General features: G+C 48.9%; 1 protein-coding gene across 2 annotated transcripts in view; it reads left to right on the top strand.

Annotated features, from left to right (window-relative positions):
• The first annotated feature begins 704 nt into the window (after positions 1-704).
• Positions 705-17,828, top strand: part of LOC122699442 (mucin-16-like) — a 115,059-nt gene continuing 97,935 nt past the window's right edge. For both annotated transcript variants that reach the window (XM_043911379.1, XM_043911380.1), the window contains exons 1-2: positions 705-835; positions 13,137-17,042. In XM_043911379.1, coding sequence (XP_043767314.1) covers positions 745-835; positions 13,137-17,042 — 3,997 coding nt within the window. In that variant the 5' untranslated portion in view covers positions 705-744. The remainder of the gene's footprint in view (positions 836-13,136; positions 17,043-17,828) is intronic.

The following is a 17,828-nucleotide window of genomic DNA, read 5'->3' as shown; positions in this document are numbered from 1 at the left end:
CGCATCTCCAGCTTTGGCTGGTGGATTCTTTATCTCTGAGCCACCAGAAGGGAGAGGTTTTATAGTAATTGTTCAAAGAGGGCATGATCAGCTTGTGGATATTCTTCTGAGGGGTCCGTGGTGAGGTAAGTAGGAGTCAGCATCATCAACGTTCAAGTTCAACAGGTCTGAGGTCTACATGCTTGTGGGCAGCATACCATTATTAATCATTAGCTTCTCCCACCTGGAGGGGCTTTCAGTTTCTGCAAAAGAGCTCAAAGATATTGTGTGTATTCATTAATGGGGAATCAGGACCTTGCCCCAAGGCTGCTCTTGACTGTTAGTTTCTCCCTGGTCTTACACCCCATCCCTTCCCTAATTAACAACTGCTTGAATCTGCCCCCCTTGGAACTCAGGGAAGGTCTTAGCGGCTGAATGGTTAGTTTCCTATAATTAAAGAAATAGAGGTGTGGGACACAGAACGAGCTTGTGCCCAGGAGCCCCACAGGGCCTTGCACAATATCAGTATCAGTCTGCAGGCGTTAGTCATCACGAGGGCGCTGAATAAAGCCAGCTGACCTTTGCCAACCACAGAACCACTGCTTCCCCCTAGGGCAAGCCCTGCCCCTCTTGGGAAGTTCAGCAAGGCGTGTCCTCACCATCCTCCCAGGAGCCTGGCCGGGCTGGGCTGGGTTCAGTCACTGGGGCTCGTTCGGGGTGTGAGGAGCACTGCCCAGGCGGGTGGGCAGGAGGGTGGACAGGAGCATGGGCAGGGAAGACCCTGCACGCCCAGGGCGCCATCGGCGAGGGCACCTGGTGGCTCTGACCGTGAGCCTCTTCCTCACCTGCTGGCCAGGTAAGCCGGGCTGGGTTGGGGTCAGCGGAGGAGGCAGATACACACCTGGAGGAGAGAGGGAGAGATGTGACAGGTGCCTTCGCGAGCCCCCTCGGGGGCAGTCCGCAGAGGGCTTCTGCTTTTTTGGCAAAGGCCTCCATCACACTCAGCCAGGTGGGGCTGGTTTTCCACGCTGACTGAAGGAGACGTCACAGAATGGCTACAGTGGGAATTAAATATTGCAGGGTCAGAGATGGCCAGGTATTCCTCCTTTCACTGGCTCACTGACACGTTCATTTCCTAGGGCATTTTTTTTTTATTGGAGTATAGTTGATTTACAGGTTTCCCTGGTAGCTCAGATGGTGAAGAATCTGCCTGCAATGCGGGAGGCCTGGGTTCAGTCCCTGAGTTGGGAAGATCCCCTGGAGGAGGGCAGGGCAACCCACTCCGGTATTCTTGCCTGGAGAATCCCCATAGACAGAGGAGCCTGGTTGGCTGCAGTCCATGGGGTCCCAAGAAGTCAGACACTACTGAACAGCTAAGCAGATAGTGGATTTGAAATGTTGTGTTAGTGTCAGATGTAAGCAAACTGATTCAGTAATATATGTACATATATTCCTTCTTTTTTTAGATTTTCTCATACAGGTTATCACAGAATATAGAGTAGAGTTCCGTGTGCTGTATAGTAGGTCCTTATTGGTTATCCATCTGGGTTTTTGTTTCTTTTTTTATGATGAGTTTTATTTTATTTTATATTTTCTGACAGAGCCACGTAGTATTCGGGGATCTTAGTTCCCCGATCAGGGATCAAACCCATGCCCCGTGCATTGGGAACCTGGAGTCTTAAGCACTGGGCAGCAAGGGAAGTTCCAATTTTTTTGTTTTTTTTTGTTGTTGTTGTTTTATTGACACCTCTGATTTCAGCACCTGTGCTCAGCTCTCAGATAGGAAATGAGCAAGTCACAGCCCCAGGTTTGCAGGAACTCCAGGCTGGTGGGCAAGACAGAGGGATGCCCAGTCTCTCTTGGTACAAAGTTGAGCAAGAGCTTTGCCAACTTTGTGAGGAGTGGGGGCATCCTTTTTCCCCCATTCTCAGGGGCTCAGTCCCCAGACAATGGCAGCCTGGAAGCCATCCAGGGTGGGTGGGCCACCTCCTAATTCCTCCCCGACTCAAGCGTCACTCTCTACAGCTTCTGGACCAGGTGGAGAGGGCGCCCCAGCCCCCAGCCCTGAGTCACCCAGGGCAGCTCTGGGCCCCGGAAAAGCTTTGCGGTTGGACGCCATTGAAAGGCACCCACACAATGGCCTGAATGGTGGGCGGGTTTGTACTGGACAATTCCACCACCTCTGATGGGGCGTGTCCCCTTGAGCTGTCCCCAAAGCACGTCACCACAAACAGAAGCTGTTTAACTGTTTTTGACCCCGAGGCTCCCTCAGAGTCAGATGCTGAGGACCCTGTGAATGCAGCGGGCTCTTGCTCCCACCCCAAGGAGGGCTGGTTGCCTGGACTAAGGGTTGACATCCCTCCCCAATTACCCATCAATTCCACGGTAAACAGGAAATCTGTTGGGGAGGGGTTCCCCTGGCAGGTCAATTCAGACACCTTTCAGGACTCTTCACTTTAATTCTGGAAAAGACTCCCTCGATTCCTGGGCAGAGATGAAATGAAATGTAAATCCGGCACTGACAGGCTATGTGTCCTTGGGCCTGATGCCTAACCTCTCTGAGTTTCTATCTCCCTAAAGGGTAATTTTAAAAATTCCAGAGCTGGTGGAGATCCATTCTCCTCTCACCTCTCCCTCCACCCTAGACCCCATCTGATGAATCTTCTTCAACATCTTCATCCTATACATTTCCCCTCCTTGACCATGTGGCTGAAACCTGACAAGATCCCAGAGGCCCACAGTAATCATCATTTTCTATTGTGGACCTACTGTGTGCCAGGGCTTTCACCTGCGTTCTCTGGATTGAGCTTGCATGGGTGAGAGTAGGGGCACATTGCCTCCCATTTTACGGAAGAGAAAACAGGCTCAGAGAGATTGAGCCCTTTGTTTAAAGCCACACAGCAAGCACTCAGTGCTCTGTGGCAACCTAAATGGGAAGGAAATCCAAAAAAGGGGATATATGTGTATGTATGGGCTTCCCAGGTGGTGCTGGTGATAGAGAACCTGCCTGCCAATGCAGGAAACCCAGGAGACCTGGGTTTGATCCCTGGGTCGGGGAAGGTCCCCTGGAGAAGGGAATGGCAACCCACTCCAGTATTCCTGCCTGGAGAATCCCCTGGACAGAGGAGCCTGGCAGGCTACAGTCCATGGGGTTGCAGAGAGTCAGGCACAACTGAAGTGACTTAGCATGCACGCACACATATGTATATGCACAGCTGATTCATTTTGCTGTACGATGGTAACTAGCATGGCATGATAAAGCAACTATTTTGTTGTTGTTCAGTCACTAAGTCATGGCCAACTCTTTGTGACCCCATGGACTGCAGCACACCAGGCTTCCCTGTCCTTCACAGTCTTCCAGAGTTTGCTCAATTTCATGTCCACTGAGTCGATGATGCTGTCTAACCATCTGTTCCCTGTCACTCCCTTCTCCTATTGCCCTCAATATTTTCCAGCATCAGGGTCTTTCCAATGAGTTGGCTCTTTGCATCAGGTTAAAAAAATTTTTTTAACAAGTGAGGGAAGGGATCCGAACCCCCATTTCTGGATGATTCCTAAGCCCTGTACTTCACCCCCTGCCTGGAAAAGACTGAGGGTGAGGAGTCTCCTCTTCTGGCTATTTCCTGGCCCTTGGGTCCCCCCATCCCGTAGGGTAAACAGCAACTGCCCTTCACCACCCCTCTGTCAATGTAAAAAATACTCACAATTTAAAAGTTGAGAATTACGTTTTATTTGGTGGAAACTTTTAGGACTTCTAGCCCAGGAGTCAGTATCTCAAGTAACCCTGAGAAGCGAGGGGAGGAGCCAGGTTATATAAACGTTTTGCAACAAAGAGCAGGTAGTCTGAACATCAAAAGATGATTGTTAATTAAAGAAAACCAGTGTCTCTGGTGGTCCGGGGATTGAGACCCCACATTCCCAGTGTAGTGGGTATGGGTTCCATCCCTGGTCAGGGAAGTAGGATCCCACATGTTGCAAGGGACAGCCACAAAACAAAGATAGAAATACAGAAGGAAAACCAGATAGCCCAAGTTAAGGAATTTAGTGCCTTTCTAAGTACAGGAAGATGCAAGAGTCTGGATTCAATGAAATTGTTCCTTTCATATGCACCTCAGCTGTCTAGGGGCCAATATCCTGGCTTCCCAGGTGGTGCGATGGTAGAGAATCCACCTGCCAATGCAGGAGATGCAGCAGATGTGGGTCTGATACCTAGGTCAGGAAGGTCCCCTGGAGGAGGGCATGGCAACCCACTCCAGTATTTTTGCTTTAGAAATCCCATAGACAGAGGAGCCTGGTGGGCTACAGTCCATGGGGTCACAAAGAGTCGGACACAACTTAGTGACTAAACAACAACAACTGTACATCCCACCAGCCCACCTAGATGGAGTTTTCACCCTTTTCTTTCATGTCTGGTTTCTAGGGGTATCCTCACTCTCCCCATGAGAGGCGGTCTTCATTCTCCTCAGTCTGAGAGGTCCCCCTTTCCCTCACATTAAGGGTCCCTGTGCGTCTTCACTCTATTGGGGAGGTCCTCACCTCTTTACTCAACACTATTACACAGTGATTCATTCATTCATTTGTTCGATGACAATTTATTGAACACCTACTGTGTGCCAGGCACTGTTCTGGCCTTGGGGATGCAGTTGTGAGCAACACAAAGATCCCTGCTGAGTCGACATTCCAGCAAGGGAGACAGATCAAAACCCATAACAACAGTAAATAAATCATGTATTTAAGTATTAAGAGGGGCTTTCCCAATGGCTCAGTGAATAAAGAATCTGCCTGCCATGCAGGACACACAGGAGATAAGGATTTGATTCCTGGGTCAGGAAGATCCCTTGGAGATGGAAATGGCAACCCACTCCAGTATTCTTGCCTGGAGAATCCCATGGACTGAGGAGCCTGGAAGCCTGCCGTCCAAAGGGTGGCAAAGAGGTGGACGTGATGAGCAACTAGTCACACACAAGTATTAAAATGGTGATAAGGAAAAGAGATTTTGGACAGAGAATCTGGTGTGCTGGAGTGTGTTGGGGTGGGTTGCTTTCGTCAGTAGGGCAAGGTGAGGGGAAGCCTCCTGTGGGTCAATGAACTAACGGATCCCAGTAAAACTCTGTGCAACCCAGAGGCAGGTGGGCTCTGATGTTATTTGTGCTTTAAAAAGGGAGAAACTGAGGCTCCGTGGAGTGAGTGGGGCAGGACCAGCATGAAATCCAGAACTCCAGGACTTGAGTTCTGGCTGTGTGTGTGCACTTGTGTAAGTGTGATATGTATGTGAGACAGTGTGTGTGAGTCAGGGAGAGAGCCAAACAAGCTCTTTTTTCTTATGAGGGGTCCTCTCCTTTTTTTTTTAAAAAAAAAAAAGCAAGTTATTTATTTATTTTTGCCTAGGCTGGGTCTTCATAGCTGCAAGAGCTTTTCTCTAGTGTGTTGTGCAGACTTCTCATTGCAGTGCCTTCTCTCATTGTGGAGCACAAGCTGTAGGGAGCATGGGCTTTAGTAGTTATGGCTCCTGGGCTCTAGAGCACAGGCTCAGTGGTTGAGGCACCTGGGGATCTTCCCAGACCAGGGATTGAACCTGTGGCCCTGACACTGGCAGGTGGATTCTTTACCAGGTGGGAGCCCTGATGGGTCCTCTTCTTTCTCTTCTGACAGCATGTCCTGACTTTTCTCAGGGAGGGAGAGGAGCCCTTAGATCTCTCCTCCCAGGGAAGGTAGGACTTCAGTTGGCGCTGAAACCCCCAAAGGACCCCTACCCAACCAGCAGTCCCTTGGGGGTGCAGGGTAGGCCAGCAAGGCAGGGTAGGACCAAGGAACTCAGGCCACTACCTGAGGCCCCTCCTGAGGGTAGGGCTGGGCTTGGCATTTCCTCTGCTCTCCAGGCTGGGCTTCACCTCCTTGTGCCCCCACCTTGGGTCCTTGCCCGGGAGGAGACATCCTAGGAGCTGCCCTGGCTGGTGTGGCCCCATACATTTGTGGAGCCAGACCTCTCAACAGTCAAGGGAACAGACACTGAAGTTGAGCAGGTCATCCTGACCAGTCTCATTCATCTCCATTGGACCAGCCAGCCACTTGCAATATCTGTTCTGGGACAGCCGTCCTTTGGGCACCCAGTTTTGGGACTCCCCAAGAGAGCTGGGCCATAAAGAAGGCTGAGGGCCAAAGAATGGATGCTTTTGAAATGTGGTGGCGGAGAAGACTCTTGAGAGTCCCTTGGACAGCAAGGAGATCAAACCAGTCCATCCTAAAGGAAATCAGTCCTGAATGTTCATTGGAAAGACTGATGCTGAAGCTCAAATTCCAATGCTGTGGCCATCTGATGCAAAGAGCCATTTCATTGGAAAAGACCCTGATGCTGGGAAAGATTGAGGGAAGGAGGAAAAGAGGGCAAGATGGATGGATGGCATGACCAATTCAATGGACTTAAGTTTCAGCAAGCTCCAAGAGATGGTGAAGGATAGGGAAGCCTGGAGTGCTGCAGTCCATGGGGTCCCAGAGTTGCACATGATTTAGCAACTAAGCAACAAGATACAGTGAATCTGACCCCTGCTCCCCATCACTGATTCTTTTTTTTAATTTTAGTTATTCATTTTTGGCTGCACTGGGTCTTTGTTGCTTCTCAAGGACTTTCTCTAGTTGGGGTGCTCAGGCTTCTCATTGCAGTGTCTTCTCTTGTTGCAGAGTATAGGCTCTAGATGTGCGGGCTTCAGTAGTTGTGACACACAGGCTTAGTTGCTCTGAGGCATGTGGGAACTTCCTTGCCTGTGTCCCCTGCATTGGCAGGCAGATTCCTGATCACTAGGCAACCAGGGAAGCTGCCCATCATTGATTCTTATTCTGATTCCCACTTCTCTGGTTCTGACCCACTCCCTAACAGTACTCTGATCCCATTTACATCCTCCTCCTAACAATAATAATAACAACATTCTGATAAGTGCTGTGCTAAAATGAGTCATGGTAATAATAATAGTTTTCCATTATTTTTATGATTCTATTTTATTTTACATTTTTAAATTTTAATTCACATCCAGTCCACTGTCTTTGGTGAATTTTGACAAATTATACTCATACAACAATCAAAAGCAATATATGCCAGACAATGGGATTTTTTATTTATTTAATAAATGTATTTATTTAAAGCTGGGCACAGGCTTTTTCTAGCTGTGGCAAGTGGGGGCTACTCTCTAGTTGTGGTGTATGGGATTCTCATTGCAGTGGCTTCTCTTGAAGCCACCCACAAGCTCTAGGATGTGTGGGCTCAGTAGTCTGGCACACGGGTTTAGTTGCCCAACAGCATATGGAATCTTCCCCGACCAGGGATCGAACCTGTGTCTCCGGCATTGGTAGGCAGACTCTTAACCACTGGACCACCAGGGAAGTCCCAGACACTATTTTAAGCCCTTTACATAGATTATTTCATTTAATCCTCTTAGTGGCCTGATGATGTACATACCCTTATCACTTCCACATTGCAGATAAGGAAATTGAAATGGAGGCACTATTAGTTTATGTGACTTGCCCAAGGTCATGCCGCTGGTCCACGGGAGAGCTGGGCCTCTGTTTCAGGCAGCCTGGCTCTGTAAATGCCCAGTGATGCTGACACCAGCTCCCTTCCAGTGTGAGAGACAGTGTGAGAGAAGAGATGAGACGGGGAAGGAAGCCAGGTGGAGCTAGATAGCAGAGGATGAGCTGATGCAGGAACATCGGGCAGACTTTTTGACTGGGATCCATAATAAGAAATACATCTGTAGAGATGTGGGTGGGCCTAGAGTCTGCAGGACAGAATCAACTGTCAGAGAGAGAAAAACAAATATTGTTTATTAATACATATATGTGGAATCTTTAAAAAAAATTGTGAGGAATCTATTTGCAGGGCAGGAATAGAGAAGCAGACATAGAGATCAGACATGTGGACATGGTGGGGGGAACGGAAGGGGGGATGAATTGAGAGATTAGAACTGACATATATACACTAGGGCTTCCCAGGTGGCGCTAGAACCTGCCTGTCATGCAGAAGACATGAGACCTGGGTTTGATCTCTGGGTCAGGAAGGTCTTCTGGAGGAGGGCATGGCAACCCACTCCAGTAGTTGGGCTTCCCATTCCAGAAGCCCAAGAATACTGGAGTGGGTAGCCTAATCCCTTCTCCAGCGGATCTTCCCAACCCAGGAACCAAACTGGGGTCTCCTATATTGCTTCCCTTGTGGCTCAGCTGGTAAAGAATCTGCCTGCAATGTGGGACACCTGGGTTCGATCCCTGGGTTGGGAAGATCCCCTGGAGAAGGGAAAGGCTACCCACTCCAGTGTTCTGGCCTGGAGAATTCCATGGACTGCATAGTCCACAGGATCACAAAGTGTCAGACATGACTGAGTGACTCACTTTAACTCCTGCATTGCAGGCAGATTCTTTACCAACTGAGTTATGAGGGAATAAAAAAGAAATACATTGTACACTGTGACTAGCTATGTGCTTAGGTGTGTGTATATATAAAAACACTTTTGTAAAGTCATTTACCCCTGCTGCACCCACTGTGCCCTGATGCTTTATTCTGTAATCCTCTTACATTTTTGATGCTGTTGACAACCCACTAAATTGGGTTTCTATCTGCTTTTTCTATGGAACAGCTATAAACTTGGACCAAGTGCACTAGAACAGTCTCTCAATTGGGCACAGAGGTCAGTATATCTGGGTCTGGATCATTCTTTGTTGTGGGAGCACTTTCCTGTGCATTGGAAGGTATTAAGCAGCATCCCTGGTCTCTACCCACAAGATACCAATAGCAACCGACCCTCAAGTCATGACAACCAAAAATGTCTCCATGAGTACATGCTCAGTCATGTCTGATACTTGGCAACCCCATGGACTGTAGCCCGCCAGGCTCCTCTGCCCATTGGATTTCCCAGGCAAGAATACTGGAGTGGGTTGCCATTACTTTCTCCCAGGGATCTTCCCGACCCAGAGATGGAAGCCAAGTCTCCTGCGTCTCCTGTTCTGGCAGGCAGATTCTGTACCACTGAGTCACTCTGGGAAGCCACCTGGGAATCCCCAAAGTGCCTCCAGACATTGCCAAATGCAGCCTGTCATAGTACCTGGAAATAGTAAGTATGCAGGAAATATTTGCTGCATGAATAATAAAGGCAAAAAAATCTCACTTGATGAGACTTACTGGTCTACAGCCTCATTCCCCAGTCATGACAGCTGCTCTGATAGCCTAAGGGGATGCTAGTTCATCTGCTCTGTCCAAAGCAGAACCCAAGCTCAGGTGTTGCAGCACTGACAGGAAGACAAGCAGAGCATCTTTTCCGACAGTTGCGGCTTCGCTGAGAGCCCCAGGACAAGCTCAGTCCTGAGCGCTCCCCAGGCTCTGACAGAAGCCTCCAGCCTGCCTCCTCTCCCTCGGCATCCTTTCTCTATCACCGCAGGGCCTTCTGAAGAAACCTCTGGGTTTGTATCAAGTGGTACCCACAGATATCTCTTCTTCAGCCAGGGTTCGGTCCCCAGTCCTGTCATGAGTCCTGCTTTGGGGACATCCTTGGGGACAATGTTCAACCTATCTTTTTGAGGCCCTGTTTCCTTCACAGTTGTGTCTCTGAAAGCGTGGCTCATCTGGGACATGAACTTTGGAGGATGCTTCAGAGACAAAGGACTGTTTCTCTAAAAAAAAAAATTCTGTTTTGGAGTATAGTTGATGCATGGCAACCCACTCCAGTATTCTTGCCTGGAAAAGCCCATGGACAGAGGGACCTGGCGGGCTCCAGTCCATGGGGTCAAAAAGAGTCAGATACAACTGAGTGACTAAGCATACACATAGTTGATTTATTGGATTGTCCTAAAAGTTTGTAAAGATTTTTCCATGAGATGTTACAGAAAAACCAGATGAACTTTTTGGCCAACCCGGTACAAGGCTGTGTTAGTTTCAGGTGTGCGACAAGGTGAATCAGTTATTTGTTGTTCAGTCACAAAGTCGTGTCCAACTCTTTGCAAACATGTGAACTGGGAAGCATGCCAGGCTTCCCTGTCCGTCACCATCTCCCCGAGTTTACTCAAACTCATGTCTGTTGAGTCGGTGATACCATCCAAACATCTCAACCTCTGTTGCTCCCTTCTCCTCTTGCCCTCTATCTTTCCCAGCATCAAGGTCTTTTCCAATGAGTCCACTCTTCCCATCAGGTGGCCAAAGTACTGGAGCTTCAGCTTCAGCATCAGTCCTTTCAATGAATATTCAGGGCTGGTTTTCCTTTAGGATTGACTGGTTTGATCTCCTTGCTGTCTAAGGAACTCTCAAGACTATTCTCCAGCACCACAGTTCAAAAGCATCATTTCTTTATGATCCGACACAGTCCTCTTTATGGTCCAACTCTCACACCCATACATGACTATTGGAAAAACCATAGCTTTGACTATATAGACCTCTGTTAGCAAAGTGACGTCTCTGCTTTTTAATACACTGTCTAGGTTTGTCATAGCTCTTCTTCCAAGGAACAAGCATATTTTAATTTCTTGGCTGCAGTCACCATCTGCAGTGATTTTGGAGCCCAAGAAAATAAAGTCTGTCACTGTTCCCATTTTTTCCTCATCTATTTGCCATGAAGTGATGGGTCCAGATGCCATGATCTTAGTTTTTTTAATGTTGAGTTTTAAGCCAGATTTTTCACTCTCCTCTTTCACCCTCATCAAGAGGCTCTTTAGTTCCTCTTAGTTTTCTTCCATTAGAGTGGTATCATCTGCATATCTGAGGTTGTTGATATTTCTCCCAGGAATCTTGATTCTACCTCATGAGTCATCCAGCCCAGCATTTCACATGATGTATTCTGCATAAAAGTTAAATCAGTAATAGTACTCTTGTCTGGGAAATCCCATGGACAGAGGAACCTCATGGGCTACAGTCCATAGGGTCACAAAAGAGTCAAGACACAACAACAATAATAATGGTTAAGACTCCACACTTCCAACTCCCCTCCATGCAGGGGGCATGGGTTCCATTCCTAGTTGGGGAACTGAGATCTCACAAGCTGCAGGTGAGGCCAATAAAAAAGAAAGAAAGAAAAAAGACAATTCAGTAAAGAGAGAAGAGTGAATACAATAACAGAAGCTGAATCTTAAATAATGAATAGGTGTTAATTTGTGTAAAGGGCATGGTGATCATTGGAAAGATGAGTGAAGGATTATGCTATTGGGCTGGGGAACTGTGAGAACATAGCTGCTGTTTAAAGAAGATGAGAGGACTGGTTTTGTGGGATATAAGGACAGAGCAGAGAGCCTCACCCTCAGCGCTATTGATGTTGTTGTTTAGTCACTCAGTTGTGTCCAACTCTCTGTGACCCCATGGACTGTAGCCCACCAGGCTCCTCTATCCATGGGATTCTCCAGGCACGAATACTGGAGTGGACTGCCATGCCCTTGTCCAGAGTATCTTGATGACCCAGGGGTTGAATCCGTGTCTCCTGCATCTCTGCATTGGCAGGCAGATTCTTTACTCTAAGCCACCAGGGACCCCACTGTTGAGATTGAGGCCAAGTAATTCTTTGCAGTGGGGGCTATGCATTACAGTTGTTAGAAGCATCCCTAGCTTCTGACGACTAGATGGAAGTAGATCACTAGCTGTGACAGCTAAAAGTGCATAGGTAATACCTGTTCTCTGGAAGAACAATCACACCGAGTTGAGAAGCACCATGTCAAGAGACACAAGGGGATGGATCATTAAGGACCATGACACACTAAGGAACTCTATCCTGTAGGCAGTGAGGATCCATTGAAAGATTTCAGAAAGGGAACTGAGAAGTGGTTAGCTTTTCATCTTCAAGAAATTTCTGTGGGTGCAACACCCTCCTGTTTCTCCTGCCCAAATTTACTTTTCTTTAAAAAAAAATTTTATTGCAGTATAGCTGCATTACAATTTGTTAATTTCTTCTCTACAGTAAAGTGAATCAGCTATGCCTATATATATATATATATATATATTTGTTGTTTAGTCGCTCAGTCAAGTCCGACCTTTTCAAGATCCCCATGGACTGTGTAGCCCACCAGGCTCCTCTGTCCATGGGGATTCTCCCAGGCCAAGAATACTGGAGTGGGTTGCCATTTCCTTCTCTGGGGGAATCTTTCCGACCCAGGAATCAAACCTGTGTTTCCTGCATTGGCAGGTGGGTTCTTTACCACTGCACCAACAGGGAAGCCCAGATCTAGCCATATTATCAGGTATGTTTCACATAACAGCACACAAACCAAAGATAGTCCAGAACAGATCGGAGGCTACAAATCATGTATATAGCCCCTCTTTTTTGGATTTCTTTCCCATTTAGGTCACCACAGAGCACTGAGGAGGGTTCCTTGGCCTATATGTAGGTTCTCATTAGCCATCTGTTTTATACATAGAAGTGTATATATGTCAATCTCAACCTCCCAGTTCATTCCACCCAAACTTATGTATTCTTGGTCAGAAGAGTTGCCCATGTTTCCTCCAGCCTCCACGATATAACAGTTCATACAGACCCAGGTTTGTCCAGCAGAGCCCAGAGATTCTACCTAAATCTCACCCCACAAAATAAAACTTCAGGAGCTCAGCAGTAGGCTTCCCAGATGGCACCGTGATAAAGAATCCACCTGCAGTGTGGGAGACCTGGGTTCCATCCCTAGGTCGGGAAGATTCCTTAGAGGAGGAAATGGCAACTCATTCCAGTATTCTTGCCTGGAAGACCCCATGAATAGAGGAGCGTGGAGGGCTACAGATCATGGAGTCACAAAGAGTCTCATATGACTGAGCACACATGCAAAGCAAAGTAGGTCTGTAGCAGCCAACTCCACTCAGAGAACTATTGTTTTTTCTTTTAAAACATTATTTATTTATTTTTGACCGCACTGGATCTTTGTTGCTGTCCGAGGGCTTTCTCTAGTTGCAGAAAGTGGGGCTACTCTTCTTTGCTGTGCTCGGGCTTCTCACTGTGGAACATGGGTTCTAGAACACTGGCTCAGTAGTTGTAGCACACAGGCTTAGTTGCCCCTTGGCATGTGGGATCTTCCCAGAACCGAGGATCAAACCCATGTCCCCTGCATTGGCAGGTGGATTCTTTACCACTGAGCCACAAGGGAAGTTCCAGAGGACTAGTCTTAAACTTGAACACCAAGAGATAACGATGATCCATCCCTAATTGAACCCACAGGCCCCACTGCATCAACGACGTCTACTCAGTCCTTGACAAGCCCAGGCAGCAACATCCACATCACATGGGAGAATTCTAGACCCACAGGAACCACAGATTCAACCAGCATCAGCAAAACCAGTACTTTAACTTCTGGAGAACAAAGGAGTCCTGAGAACATCAACCTTACCAGTGTTTCAGGAGTGACAACCACATCTCCTTCTACCATCTTTGTCCCAAGGAACACCATCAACCATCCAACAATGGCTGAAAACGAGACCAAGGGAAATTTGAGTGCCTCTATAGCTCCACCTGAGACCTCTGTGACTGAAAGAAGAAACAGTTGGGGTACCACCTCTAACACCTCAGATTTGAGCACTGTTGACAGCCAGCAAGAAAGTTCTACTCAGGTCTCTCCATCACACACAGCAGGGGAGCTCAGAAGTCCTGACACCACTGCTGATGGAAACAGCCCCAGCACAACTGCCCCCGGGAGCTCTGACGTCTCCAGGACACTAGATTCCAGCACCCCATCAGAAGAAATGTGGACCGGCGCAGGTACAAGTGAACTACAGTCCACCTGGGGGACAGAGACAAGTCCTACAGAGGAAACACTGACTATTGAGACAGACCCTATCCACACCTCCCTTAATAACTGGGTGGTTTCTGAGTCCACCGAGCCACGCATAAGCTTCCCTGAAACAGCATCACCTGGAAAAACATCTTCAGACACACCCACCCTAGAAGCCACAGCTAGCCCAACCCCTGAAGAGGTTACACCTTCCACTGAGATCACACGGACAGGAGACCGTGACACAAGTATCAGTCAAGATACGACATCCCTACCTACAGGAGCCACAGCTCCATCTGAAACAGCTACAGATTTGACTCCAGCCTTTGGTTCTGCCCCTGTGTCCATGTTGACAACAGTGACCATGCTGGATCCTGGCTCAAGTGCTCCAGGAGGGACAACCCCAATATCAAGCAAGACTTCTTCCAAAATGCCTGGGAAGCTGGATTCTAAGGAAGGAACCAGCGGGGTTCTGACTGTATCCAACGCTGAGCATCACTTCTCCTCTCCTGACACCAGCCCACCAGGAGACCTCATGACCCCCACCAGCATTCCTCTGTTCTTGTCCACTTCCATTACTGATCCTACAGGATCACGGTCCAGCCCATCTTCAGACCACATGGTCGCCTCCTCCAAGGACACAGAGACCCCTGGGAGCACAGGAAGGACAGAGTTAAACCCAGCTTTTCCTCTTTCCAAAACATCAAGTCATACAGAAACCAGTGCTGAAAGAGTCAGAGGTACGACTTCCCCTCTGGGCCACCCATCTCCCTCAGGGGAAGGGACAACAAGGAGTGTCTTCACGCTTAGCACATCCCCTGATGCCACAGACTCACCCAGCATCTCCACAGTCAGCACCTTGGCTTGGCAAGGGTCATCTGGACCAGGCACCCTCAGCATCACCCAGGTTCCAAGAGTGAAAACCACATCCCCTTCCACCACCTCCGTCTCAGAGGAGACCAATATCCATCCATCATTAACTGGAAATGAGGCCAAGGAAACCTTCAGTGGATCTACAGCTCCACCTGAGGTCTCTGTTCCTGGAAGGGAGAGTAATTGGATGACCACCTCTGCCCCTTCCCCAAATTTGAGCACCACTAACAGCAGGGAGACAAGTACAGCTCAGGTCTCTCCATCACACACAGGGAGGGCACTCAGAAGCCCCCACACCATTTCTGAAAGGCATATCCCCAGCACAGCTCACCCTGAGAGCTCTGACTTCTCCAGGACTCCTGTTTCCAGCACCTCAGCAGAAGCATCATGGAGCAGTGCAGGTACAGGTCAACACTTACCTGGATCCCAGCTCACCAGGTGGACAGAGACAAGCCCTGGAATAAAGATAGTGACCAGTGAAACTGGTCCTGTCACCATTTCCCCTGGTACCTGGGGGGTTGTTGGCTCCACCACCCCAAGGTCAAGCTCCACTGAAACAGCATCACCCAGAGAAACATCTTCAGACACTCCCATCCCAGAAGCCACAACCAGACAAACAGCTAAGGAGTTTACGTCTCTAACCGAGATCTCACGGACAGGTGACAGTGATACAAGGACCAGCCAGGGTACAACCTACCTAACTAGCAGAGACACAGCTTCCTCTGAAACAGCTACACATTTGACCCCGGCCGTCAGCAGTGCCCCAGTGTCCACGGCTACAGCAGTGATCACAGGTGCTCTTGGCTCAAGTGCTCCAGCAGGGACAACCCCCACATCAAGCAAGGTTTTTTCCAAAATACCTGAGATGTTGTCTACAGGGAAGCCAGATTCTAGGGAGGGAACCAGCCAGCTTCTGACTCCATCCAACCCTGGACATCACTTCTCCTCTCCCAGTGGCACCCCTGTAGGAGACAGCATGATACCCACCAGCCCTCCTCTGCTGTTGTCCACCTCAGGTCCTGGTGATACAGCACGGATCGGCACAGCTTCAGACCACACAGTCACCTCCTCCATGCACACAGAAACCACGGCAAAGACAGAGCCCAGCTCAGCTTTCCCTATTTTCCAAACACTAACTGATGCAGAAACTAGTGCCAAAAGAGTCAGAGGTACCACTTTCCTTCTGGGCCACCCATCTCCATCAGGGGAAGGGACAGCAAGGACTGTCTTCATGCTTAGTACGTCCCCTGATGCCACAGACTCACCTAGCATCACAACAGCCAGCACCTTGGTTTCGGAAGTTTCAGCTGGTCTGGCCACCCTCAGCATCACCCAGTTTCCAGGAGTGAAAACCACATCCCCTCCCACCACCTCCATCTCAGAAGAGACCAGCACTCATCCATCTATGACTGAGAAACATACCAGAGAAACTTTGACAGCACCTGTGGCTCCATCTGTGACCTCTGCTCCTGGAAGGGAGAATAATTCGGCCACCACCTCTGCCCCCTCCCCAAGCTCCAGTTCTGTGGACGGCAGGGGGACAAGCTCAATTCAGGTCTCAAAATCCCATCCAGGATGGGAGCTCAGAACACCACACACCACTTCTGAAAGACACAGCCCCAGCACAACTGCCCCTGAGAGCTCAGACACCTCCAGGACACTTGATTCCAGCACCCCAAGAGAAGCATCATGGACCAATGCAGGTACAAGTGAACCCTCAACTGAACCCCAGCCCACTTGGAAGACAGAGACAAGTTCTGGAGAGGAGACACTGACCAATGAGACAGGCCGTATCAGCACCTCCTATGATACCTGGGTGGATTCTGAGTCCACTGAGCCAAGTATAAGCTTCACTGAAACAGCATCACCTGGAGAAACTGCTTCAGACACACCCACCCTAGAAGCCCCAACCGGACAAACCACCGAGGAGTTTACGTCTCCCACTGAGATCACTCAGACAGGTGACAGCGACACAAGGACCAGCCAGGATACAACCTACCTAACTAGCAGAGACACAGCTTCCTCTGAAAGAGCTACACATTTGACCCCGGCCGTCAGCAGTGCCCCAGTGTCCACGGCTACAGCAGTGACCATAGGGGCTCCTGGCTCAAGTGCTCCAGCAGGGACAACCCCCACATCTACCAAGGTTTCTTCTGCAATTCCAGAAGTCTTATCTACAGGGAATCCTGATTCTGGGGAGCCAAGCAGCTGGGGTCTGACCCCATCAACCTCCAGACACCATTTTTCCTCTCCTGAAACCAGCCCTGCAGGAGATATCACAAAAAGCACCATCCCTCCTCTGTTGATGTCCACTTCAATTCCTGATGATACAGCATCAGGGCTCGGCATATCCTCAGGTCTTAAATTCACCTCCTCTGTGCACACAGAGACCCCTGAGACCACAGCGAAGACAGAGACCAGCTCGGCCTTCCCTCCCTCCAGTACGCTCAGTAATGCAGAAACAGGTACTGGAAGAGTCAGAGGTATGACTTCCACTCTGCTTCTCTTCTCTATTGGGCAAAGAGACAAACGTGTCCTCAGGCTTGGCATCTCTCTTGATATCACAGGTTCACCCACCCTCCCCACACACACCCCCTTGGCTCCAGAGGGGTCAGCTAATCCTCGTCCCCTCAACCTTGTCAGTATTTCTCAAAAGAAATCCACTTTCTCTCTTCACCCCTTCTTCCTCAGCAAGACCAACAGCCACCTATTTATTGTTAACACTGTTGAGTCGCTAAGTCGTGTCCGACTCTTTTGTGATCCCATGGACTGTACCCACCAGGCTCCTCTGTCCATGGCCTTCTCCAGGCAAGAATGCTGGAATGGGTTGCCAGTTCCTTCTTCAGATGATCTTTCTGACCCAGGGATCGAACCTGTGTCTCCTGCATTGGCAGGCGGATTCTTTACCACTGAGCCAGCTGGGAAGCCCCACCTACTGGAGAGGAAAGCAAGGGAAATTTTGAATCTATCCGTGTCTCAACCTGAGACCCCCTACTTGCAGTTTAATCACCACCTAGGTCATCACCTCTGCCCCCTACCCACCGCTTCCTCACCATGGAAACACAGCACACATTCAACTCAGTTTTCTTCATCCCACCTAGGGAGTTAGCTCAGAGACACAAGCAGTGCCTCAGTTACAGACTCCACCAGGACAGCCCTTCTCACCCATCTAGGACTTCTGATTTGCTTCTGCAGCAGTGATATCCAACAATGGCACTTTTATTTATTTCACTGTATGTCTAAACATATTTCACTGTATGTCTAAAGAA

Source organism: Cervus elaphus, chromosome 9 (assembly GCF_910594005.1).
Source record: "Cervus elaphus chromosome 9, mCerEla1.1, whole genome shotgun sequence".
In the NCBI taxonomy this organism is placed as follows: Eukaryota; Metazoa; Chordata; class Mammalia; order Artiodactyla; family Cervidae; genus Cervus; species Cervus elaphus.
Note: the sequence above shows the minus strand (reverse complement) of the source record. Positions and strands in the feature narration are given on the sequence as shown.